Source organism: Diplotaxodon limnothrissa, linkage group LG12, assembly GCF_057381915.1.
Source record: "Diplotaxodon limnothrissa isolate DT_005_m linkage group LG12, D_limnothrissa_male_GT1.1, whole genome shotgun sequence".
In the NCBI taxonomy this organism is placed as follows: Eukaryota; Metazoa; Chordata; class Actinopteri; order Cichliformes; family Cichlidae; genus Diplotaxodon; species Diplotaxodon limnothrissa.
Genome location: NC_140607.1, coordinates 19,489,019 through 19,499,819, shown reverse-complemented (window position 1 = coordinate 19,499,819; position 10,801 = coordinate 19,489,019). Strand labels below are relative to the sequence as shown.

Below are 10,801 nucleotides of genomic sequence, written 5' to 3'. Positions count from 1 at the left end.
ATATATATATAGTTGCTGCATAGTCTCCAATGACTACAACTGTATGTATAAAACAATGTTGTATATAGCCTAACTTTTTGTGTAGACAAACATGATTCTTCTACCTCACATACAAGCCACAGGAGGAGATTTTTTGTTACCCACAGCAAGAATCAGTCCAATCAAAAGAAGCGGTTTACATTTAACACAAGAAACCAGTAAAACTGGAATAAAAAAAATCTATTTGGCATGACTTCTGATCACAGGTAGGAATAGTTAACATGAATATGTTTTGTGTGAGTGCTATAGCACTCATGTTTCATGTAAATGTGACGCCACATAAATATTTACCTTGATATTCGTGTTGTGAGGATCTGTTTCGTTGTTTGCAACGAAACTACATTTCACCCCACCTGGGTCTGGGTGCAATTCCCCCCTCCAGGGGCAAGGGTACCTAGACCCGGTTTGTAGAGTACGCTTGGGGAGTGTGATTGTGTGTACAGCGTCTCTTTATGTCTGTCTCCACGTTGGTTGAGTGTGGAGTGAGTGCATATGAGAGCATGAGGGTGGGAATGGATGTTTGTGTCTGTGTGTGCCTGTATGTCTGTGTCTATATGTCAGGTTGGGTATCAGACGCCACCTCTCTGGGGACACCTCAGGCCCTCCAAGGTTTGGAGGCCTATCTCCACCCACCACCACTTCCCCTGCCGGTGGCGGACTCCCTCAGGTGTCGGTGTGTTGGTGGTTCTTTGTGTCTGGGGGTGGGCGTCCGGGTACACACCGGCTCACTCCTTGGCGGCCGCTTGTCGGGGCCTGGGGCCTGGGGCTCGCTCGGGCCCCTTTGGAGGTGGGGTGCCCCCGGCCTCTTGGCCTGGGGCTCGGTCACTCAGGCACAGCTGGGGGCCGGCGGAGCTCACGGGCGCGTCACTGCAACTCCCCCTGACTTCTGCTCCGCGGCTGCTGGGCGAGCCCTCATCTGGGACTCTCCTCAGCTCTTACTGGAACAGTGGCGCGGCTGCCCCTCTGTTGGTCTTCCATGGTCTCTTGTGTTCTGGGGGCCTCTGGATGTCTGGAGTTTTGATCTCCTCCATACCCGCTTCACACCCTGGAGGACGGGGCTGTGGCCCCCCCACACTCCCTAGCAGATCATTACATGGAGAAACCTTTGGAATGCAAGCATGCTGATCCACACAGGTATGCACACATGGGTATTCACAGACGCGGACTAAAGCTTTCTTGGCTGCTGCCTCAAAGCACACTGTGCGCTGTCTATCTTGCGTGCTGCACAATATCGTTTATTATTTAGTAAATATTGATATCTATGACTAGCTAGTTTATTGTGATGGTGCTTTGTTTTCTCTATTATTATGTTGCTCTTTGTTGTTTGCTGTCTCCTCTGTTTGTTTTTTTTGTTTGTTTGTTTTTTTTTCTCCATACAGGTGACCCAGGAGTTCTTTTTTTTTCTTTTTTTTTTTTTTCTCTCTCTTCCCCCCCCCTTCTCACCGTCTCTTCTCCCCTTTGGTTTTCTTTCTTTCTCTCCCCCTCTTTCTCTCATTCATTCCCCCTGTCCTATTTATTAAAAAAAAAAAAAAAAAAAAAAAATGACAAAGGATGAACTGAAGCTCTGCCATCACGTAATGTCGCATACTGCTGTTTCTGATGTCATAAAAAAAAAAAGAAACTACATTTCATCAATTAATGTCTTAATTTACTTGACCAGCAGATCCATTTTTAATTCCTCGTGTGAAATATGCCAAAGGGTTTCATAACATATTTGTTGGCAATCAGAAGTATCCAGTGTACTTTAAACGGACCGATAACAATCTAAGGTTAACTCATATCAGCAGAAACACTGCACAATCCCAAGTCATAAACTGTAAAAGCAAACTTTGAAGGGAAGGTACAATCCTGAAATGACGCTCTTGGTTTTTTAGTTCCGCCCAGTTGGCTGATGACGTATGGACGCGGAAGTGCCGCCAAAAAAACCGCCGCCGTAGCTGTTTTCAACACTTGTAGAGACATGTTTGTCAGAAAGCTCAGTGACTTAATTTACAGTCACCGTGGCTCTTATTTGTCATTGAGAAACTCGGATCTGATCCAGCCCGGAAAGCCGCACATATGTGGGGATGCACAGCTCAGTTCTTCAGAAAACAGCCCAGTTCGTTATAACCTGAAGTGTACCTGCACTAAGTAAGTCATTAGGATGGAGAATGGGGTGGCATCCACCAAAGAAGAGGGCTTCCTCTCCAGAATGGCTCTCAATGACAACAAAGCTGGTATGGAAGGTCTTGACAGAGACAAGATCAATAAGATCATCATGGAAACCTCCAAGGTAAGTGCTCACAAATCAAAGACACGCGCATGACACACCTGAGGTCACATACCCGATAGTCATCTACACAACTGTCTCCGAGAGGATGCAAATAACCGAATGATTAGTTTTTAGAACACAAGCATGGATAATTTGTTGACGTGCCGTTCTGTATGTCTTTATGTTTTGCTAGGATGGATGGAAAATAAGGGCAGCAATATATTGAAACACGCACAAAAAATACATAGAAGTACTACATATAAGGCAATTCTAACAAGCATGAAATGTTTGACACCTTTATTCTCCAACAAAGCCTGAACTCTCTTAGCTAAGCTTTCTTGTCATTTCTTTAAGCAGTCTTCAGGAATAGTTCTCCAGGCTTCCTGGAAGACATTTAAAGCTCTTCTATGGATGTTGGCTCCTTTTAGATGATGCCACACTGTTCCATGCTCTCCATGACCGATAGTGTTGCATTGTGTGCTTTTTGTACCCAAGTTTTTACTGCACCGGCAGTGTGTTTGGACACAAGCCTTAATTCAGATGGTGTGAAAAATGAAGTTGTTGCTAATCACACGCTTTCCAGATGTTATTGTACGGTGAATTCAAATCCGATGATACTTTTCTGTGTTCATAATTTAATCAGTTTTAACAAGAAACCACGACAAAGCCTCCACCGTGCTCCACAGATGGCTGCACACATCCACTATTTAACCTTTCTCTTGACCACCTGCATACATACTGATGACAATTTGAACAAAAAATTTAAAATGTGGATTCAGCACTCCACAAGACCTGTTGCTGCTGATTTTCAGTCCACTTCTTGTGTAATTTGACACACATGAGCCTTTTCTTCTAGTTTGCCTTCCTTAAGAATGGCTTCTCGACAGGCACCCTTCAACTGACATTATTTCTGATGATGCATTTTTTTTGTAGAATTCTTATATCACCATATAAGTGTCATAATTCATTCCTTACAGTAATATGAATAGCTTTTGTATAATGGTGTTCTAAAATGTTATTTTGAAATATGTAGATGAGGCATTACATTGTTAAGTATGTTTCAGTTTGCAGTATTATAAAAGCTTACACGTGTATGTGGACAGTTTCTCACTGCTATAGTCATTGTAGACTTTGTGGGAGCAAAATCTAAAAATTGACTCTTTTTTTTTTTTTTCCCCCGGTTTACTTGGATGTATCTAGCTTTAACCAATAAAAGGCACAAATGACACTGTGGACAATATGAACCTCCATCCACTTTTGTAGATTGTATCCTGTTCCCCTTTGCGTCCACTATCCTCTGTGTAATGACATCCAGTCCTAAAAATAAATGAGCTACAGTAGCTTTTTATTAAAGCTGTAAAACAGAGTTGTTATAACTCCCCATTGTCCTTGTCCTTCCTGGGCAGGGATCTAAGTTTTACGAGAATGAGCTGAAGAGAGATCAGCAGGTGAACCAGCGCATTACGAAAATGATGCTACAGAAGGCACGGATCACAGAGCAGCAGTTAAAAAAAGCACAAGTTCAGGTAAGATGTAAGGGATTCACATGGCCAAAGCTCACTTCTTTTTCCAGAGGTGACCCGAAAATCACACAGACACAACTCAGGTGAGCTTCAAGCAACTGGCTTCTTTTCATTTTATTCTCTCTGTGTAGGTGGAAAAGGTTTCCACAGCGCTGGAGAAGAGTCGTGATCTAAGCCGTGTGATTGTACATGTGGACATGGATGCTTTCTACGCTGCTGTTGAAATGAGAGACTGTCCTGAACTGAAGGACAAGCCCATGGCCGTAGGATCCATGAGCATGCTGGTGGGTTAAAAACATTGCTATTGTGGCTAATGGACACGCCACAGATACTGACTATGAATTATGTCTGAACTCTGAAACAAGATATTAAAGGTTTATTTCAAATATAAACCACACTGCACTGAAATATAGTATACACATGCTCTCACTACTTTACAAACTACACGGAGATTAAGTATTGAAATCATGGCCATTTAAGATCCAGAACAGCCACTCTCTCTGTTTCATTCATATCGCCTCTTTTCCTTTCACAGTCGACCTCTAACTATCACGCCAGGAAATATGGGGTTCGAGCTGCCATGCCTGGCTTCATTGCAAAGAAACTCTGCCCCAGTTTAGTCATTGTTCCACTTAACTTTGATAAGTACAGAGCTGTGAGCAATGAGGTAAGCGCAATACCTAAAAACACACATGCAAACAAATTCTTTCAGTGGCTTGTTGCTCAACAGGTGCCCATCTGTCTGTGCTTCTGTTAGATCCGGGAGATCTTTGCAGACTATGACCCGAACTTTCAGCCAATGAGCCTGGATGAAGCTTATCTAGATTTCACAGACCACCTGGAGCAGAGGCAGCACTGGCCAGAGTCAACACGTACACATCACTTCCGTGTCAGAGACATGACCACAGGTAGGGATTTGTTTTTCTTTAATATATACACACAAACACATTGATATTAAGTTTTATATATATCAGGAATCCATTTAATTGTTGTGTGATTTATTTATTTTTTCTTGTAAAGATGAGAAAAAAGCTGAGCCTTCCCAGGAAGCTGTGACAGAGGTGAGAGAGCTCTCCCCAGTACTGTTTGAGGACAGCCCAGGCTCCTCTCCCAGCCCAGTGGGCCCTGAAGGTGTGCATGCTCCTGCAGGTGATTTCGAGGTGTTTGGGACATCTGTTGAAGAGGCTGTGCGAGAGATGCGCTTCCGCATTGAGCAGAAGACGATGCTGACTGCCAGTGCAGGTGAGCAAGAAACCAGTCTGCTTTTAATTTAAAACACGCTCATTTTAACTGCATAACAGGGATATACAGTAATAAATCTCAGATCCTGAGCTCTAAGCAGTCACTGAACATCGCTGATCCCTGTGCCATTGTTGAAGCTGCTGTCATTACGAATATCTATTTATTTATTGCTCTATTTATGATAGTTTACAACATATTTTGATACTACATTTTTATTACTTTTGTTTGACTGTACACCAAGTTCATCAGTTCATTCTAATCTAATGCAACCCTGACAAGTCTAGTATGCATATTTTGGGAATTATTGTGCATGCTTTACCAGCTGTTTGGGGGAAAAAATAGCCAATGATATTTTCCAATCTTCCAGGAATTGCGCCAAACATGATGCTGGCTAAGGTGTGCAGTGACAAAAACAAACCCAATGGACAATACAGACTCCCATCCACCAGAGAGGCAGTGATGGACTTCATCCAGAACCTTCCAGTTCGCAAAGTACAGTACCCATTGCTCAAATTAAAGCACTAGCAGAGCTGTGTGCTTGTAGTATATTGCTTGACAACGTAAGATTTTTAGTATTTTTCTTTTTCTTTAACTGCAAAAGTGCAAATAACGTTTGAGTTTGGACTTGCTTGTTTGCAAACCTCACTCCTCTGGGTTAGAGCTGAGACAACCCACTGCAGTATGAGGCTCATGGTTCATAATAGTCAGTCTGTGGCTCAACTTGATAACAGAACAAAGTTAAAACTGCAGTTGTCACATATTTGTGTCTGTGAGCAGACATGATGGAGTCCATTTGGTAAAAGATACATCAGCTGGATGTTTTTCAAGGGTTTAATAGTAAACAGAAGATGGTTTTTAGAAGTAGAAAAACAAACATAGAAGTTTGTTTTTGGGCTCTTACATGTGTAATCCTGCTCTGTGAAAAAGCATTGGATGTGTTAAATAACCATCTGAAATAAGGTTTGTTAGCTTGATGCTAGAAGAGTGGCTTTTTAAAAAAAACAAAATTGATTTGTGATCTCAAACAAGAAACACAATTGCTACAATTTTTTCCTTTTTATCTTGTGTTTGGACTTTCTCCGGTGATTTAGTTATTGCTTTCTCCAGTTTATTTGTAGCATGTTTAAAGCTACTTTCAGTTGCTCCCTTATTCACAATGGGTCTCCGCAGCGGGTATCTCTGAATATTTAGTTTTTACTCCAGAAATCCACGTGTCTCACGTTCAAAGGATCTGTGTCTCCTCCCAGAATCGAACCAGGGATCTTTTGCTTGTTAGCTGAATGTGTTTGTTTTTTTCCTCCTAATTGTCTTCATTGATTTCTTTAAATAAATGTTAATTGTGAAGTTCTGAGTAGAATGCAGTATAAAGGTTTACAGACATGTTGTGGAGTCACTGTGAAACATGGCTGAAAGGCTAAAAACATGTTTATGTGCTTTTCTAGGTTTGTGGCATAGGAAAGGTGAGTGAGAAGATGCTGAACGCTTTGGGTATAAGTACCTGCTCCCATCTTGGCCAGCAGATGGCGTTGCTGTCATTGCTGTTCTCGGAGACAGCCTGGCATCATTTCCTGGAGGTTTCTCTGGGACTGGGCTCCACATATATACCCAGGTACTGTCTGCTTGCTTCATAACACTCAAGTACAACTGATCTCCAGAAGAAGGAGATAAAGCTGACTGTCTCTACTGTCACACAGGCATGAAGAAAGAAAAAGCATGAGCACAGAGAGGTTTTTTTAACAATTTTAATTAATATTTGATAGTTTAAAAAAATGGTTTCCTTCTTTCAGCTCTCTTCTAATTTCTCTGTCATACTATCAATATTTACAGGACCTTTAAAGAACTGAGTAAAGTTGAGGAGCAGTTGTCTTTGTGCAGGGAGCTCTGTGAAGATCTAACAGAAGACATGAAGAAAGAAGGTCTGAAGGTATTGATCAGTGTTATTGTAACCTTTAAACCCATATCCGCTGTATAAGAAGATTTTCTTTAACATCTTTTCAGCTACCTTGCTTTCATACATCAACTTTTTTCAGACAAGAGGCAAGTTAAAGGAAAAGCTAAACCCCTGACCCCTTCATTACAGCTGTGTCATCCCCCTGTCATCTTCTTTCTAGATCGCAGTGCCTCCTTCCATAGGGCACGAGTGATCACTGAATGATTTGATGGCTTAAAAGTTGTGTAAAGTTGAACACCTACACATTGTGGACCGACATGTTAGACGCCGCTCTCTATCACCATCATCGAAATAGCAAAAGAGGGAAAGAAAAAACAATTTCTTTTGAAAGTATGATGCTCTGTCGCTCCAATACATTTCCAGAAACAGGAAGAAGCTATTTTGGCAGCACATGGAGGCTCGACACCTTCCTAACACACAATTCTTATACTTGGCCTTCTTAGATTTACTGTGTCTCCAAACAGAATCTCGTACAGTTACTCTAACATGTTCATTCCCTTTTGAATCGATACAGTAAGGACTGGATGGCTTAGCACAACTATTACCCCCCCTACTTGGGTCCTGATGTGGCTTTGATAGCTGCAGGAAATGGAGGACCATTAAAGAGACCAAAGGGGGCTACTATCAGCTTTGAACATATCGCCATAAAAACTCACAAAATGGATTCTGACAAGTCAATCACTGATATGATTATACAGATTTCCATCTCTTTCCTGGTACTATTATTTACGTCTAATTAGAGTGCAGGCTGAAATGGCCGTGACTGTTTGCCTAATATGAATTTAAAGGCGTATATATATATATTTTTGTCTTCCTGGAAGGGTAAAACGGTAACACTGAAGCTCAAGAATGTGAACTTCGAGGTGAAAACCAGGGCAATGACGCTGCCGTGTGCTGTTGCCACAGTGGATGAGATCTTCGCTGTTGCTAAGGACCTCCTGAAAACGGAAATAGAAAATGAGAGTCCTCAGCCACTCAGACTGAGGCTCATGGGTAATTAGATATAACAATAAAACTGACATATCAATTAATATAACTAGCTTGAAATGAACCTAAATGATGTGTGACAAGCTTCATGTGGAAATAATAACACAGCTGGCATTCGTTTAGAGGTTTTCTCCGGATGATTTGTTTTTGTGCTTGTAGGTGTTCGAATTTCTGCCTTCGCTAGTTTGGATGATAAAAAGCCCTTGCAGAAGAGCATCGTCGGCTTTCTGCAGAGCGGCAAGGCAGACTGCTCTAGTTCTTCCCAAGGGATGCTTCAAAAACTGGGGAATGAGCATCTCTCCGATGCTTACTCCTTCCACACCTCGCCACTTATGTGCCCCCTAGTGGAACAGAAACACCAGAGACAAGAAGACCTTCCCTGGCGGAGTAAGCAGAGGCAGACAGAAGGAAGCCAGGCGACTGTGGGACTCCAGCAGTCTTTCTTTCAAAGGGCTCATGTTAGAAGACTGCAACTCGAGGCAGCTAATGCAGCCACAAAAAATGAGGGGAGCGGGGAAAACGCTCCAGTGATTGCTAACACAAGGACTCCGGCCACAGCAAGCGAAAACAACCATTTACCACCCGATCTCTCAGAAAATCCCAGTCCTGTACAGGCGCATGCATCCACATCAGCCTGTGAAGAATCAGAAACCCTCACATGTCCCGTGTGCTTCAGAAAGGTGGAAACAACCGACCTGAATGTCTTCAACACGCATATAGACCAATGTCTCAGCAACGCCTCTCAAAAAACAAACAATGGCACAGAGTCAGACACAGAGTCAGAGTCGGGTCTAAAGAAGGACCGCGAAGAACGTGCAGCAGTGAACAAACTGAGGAGGCGGCACGAGGCTCAAGAGAAGAAGTCAAAAGTCAACCCTCAGAAAGGCCAGAGCAGCGTAAAAAAAGATTCTGTTCAAAAGGTTTCGTTGATTAAAGACGACAACAAAACTGCGACCTTGCAAGAGCCTCAGCCATCTAATAGCAAAGGGCCAGTCTTCGTCTGCCCAGTGTGTCAGCTGACCCAGGAGACTCATGACCTCGCTGTCTTCAACCACCACGTTGACCTCTGCCTGAACCAGGAGGTCTTACATGAGCTGGGGAGACAGACATCATCCTCCATAAATCCATCTCCAGTTAAAAATAGCAAGAGCACAGGTAAGTGCGTGTATTAAACAAAGGGAACCTTGTTGTGTGTGTATTCTGAAAAAAATGTTTTTCATTACGATGCATGCAGTCACTACATGCTTCGGCTACATGAAGGTACTAACAGCAACCCTCTCTTCTGACAGAAACTATTCTGTCCTGATGACAGGAGCGATGCTGTTAGCCGAGTCTATAAGCTGTATGACAGCGGAGTTAACAGAAGGAATGTGTATTTGGGAAGGGGTCGGTGGCCTATGACCTTGTTATTTACAGACAGTGACACTATGTGAGACGTTTGTATCGATTCAGACCAGGAAAAGACATCTCATTTCACCCCATGGGGCTCCCTTTGCCCCGGGCTTGGAAATTGCTAAATCACTTTCTCACCTATTCATTTCCTACAATGAACTGCACCCCGGTTTCCTCTTAAACAAGCCTGCCTCAGAAATTGCACTCTTTATATCCCTGGTGCTGCGATTGTGCACCTCCTCAATGGAAGTCATTTTTATGTCAGAGAAAAGACAGCGGGGGATACATTATTTTTTCTGTCCATGCCAATAAGTGTCCCTTTCTGTTTGTAGACGGAGGACATCTTCTGCTAAAGCAAGCAAGCAAAGGCAAAAGCAAAAGGTGAGACGGCTTGTTTACAAATCGCTTCACTGAATGCTGACACGCGATCTCTTCTTGTTCCATTTAGTGTGACTGAAGTAGCATTGAAATTTTATGTATAAATAAAAGTATTCATTGTTGTGTGTTCTTTTTATGATTTAGACGGGACACGCCTTCGTCTCCTCCGTCTAAAAAGGTTAAAAGCCTCGGTCCTTGCAACACCATCGACAAGTTCTTCAGGTGACAGTCATTCAGGGGCAAACTCCAGCCTAGTGCGGATGAACTGAGGAAGTAAAAACGCAGCTCTTCTATTCCCTCGGCTTCCCTGCGCGGTTTTTATTCATCCTGCGGTCACTGCGCACAAAGCTTGTTAAGTTTGCACATAGAAGATGCTCCTAAAACACCTGGCTTGTCTGCTCTAAGCGATATTCAAAATGAAAGATGAAGACAAGTCCAATAATTCCTTTTAATGCATTTTTATTTAATGGTCAGGCTAGATATATATTTTTTATTTATCTTCATTAAGTTATTTTATTATGACATTGTCACATTTGTGTTTTTGTGTAGTGTATACCTTTAATAATGACGAAAAGAGATTTTTTTTATCATTTAAATTGTTGCAATAAATTATTCTGCTGAAATCTCACTTTTAGGGACATTTTTTTTGTTTACACTCAACACTAATCACTTCTCCAACAGCCTGAACTGTAACCAAACAATGAGTGCTTCAAAGTAGTGAGGAAAAAAACGGGTTCTTGCTGTCAGCCATGAAACTGTACCACTTCAAGTTGTGTAAATGTGTAAATGTGACTCGCCGCTTCCTTACACATACAGTACGTTTGTTTCCTTAGACAAACATGTACTACTACTGAACTCCAACTCCTTTGTTAATCTTTTAACCAGCGTTACATAATAGAAATTTAAGTTAGACTATTGGTATAAATTCCTCATGTTACTCGAGCCATAATATAGCCACAGCTGTGCCACTGACTAGTCAAAGTGAAATGTGTCATGTTTAATAAACCTGTTACTATCACCGGGGATCTCTAGGGTGTG

The 10,801-nt window shown here is 42.3% G+C and overlaps 1 protein-coding gene across 1 annotated transcript; it reads left to right on the top strand.

Moving 5' to 3' along the window:
* Nucleotides 1–1,981: 1,981 nt before the first annotated feature.
* polk (polymerase (DNA directed) kappa) lies at nucleotides 1,982–10,143 on the top strand. The gene is made up of 14 exons (XM_085368170.1): nucleotides 1,982–2,311; nucleotides 3,697–3,816; nucleotides 3,945–4,097; nucleotides 4,349–4,480; nucleotides 4,571–4,721; nucleotides 4,834–5,055; nucleotides 5,423–5,547; nucleotides 6,498–6,664; nucleotides 6,750–6,782; nucleotides 6,883–6,979; nucleotides 7,828–7,999; nucleotides 8,153–9,148; nucleotides 9,718–9,766; nucleotides 9,908–10,143. The coding sequence occupies exons 1-14, from the start codon at nucleotides 2,183–2,185 to the stop codon at nucleotides 9,987–9,989; spliced, it is 2,628 nt and encodes an 875-aa protein (XP_085224296.1). The 5' UTR covers nucleotides 1,982–2,182; the 3' UTR covers nucleotides 9,990–10,143.
* The last annotated feature ends 658 nt before the right edge of the window (nucleotides 10,144–10,801 follow it).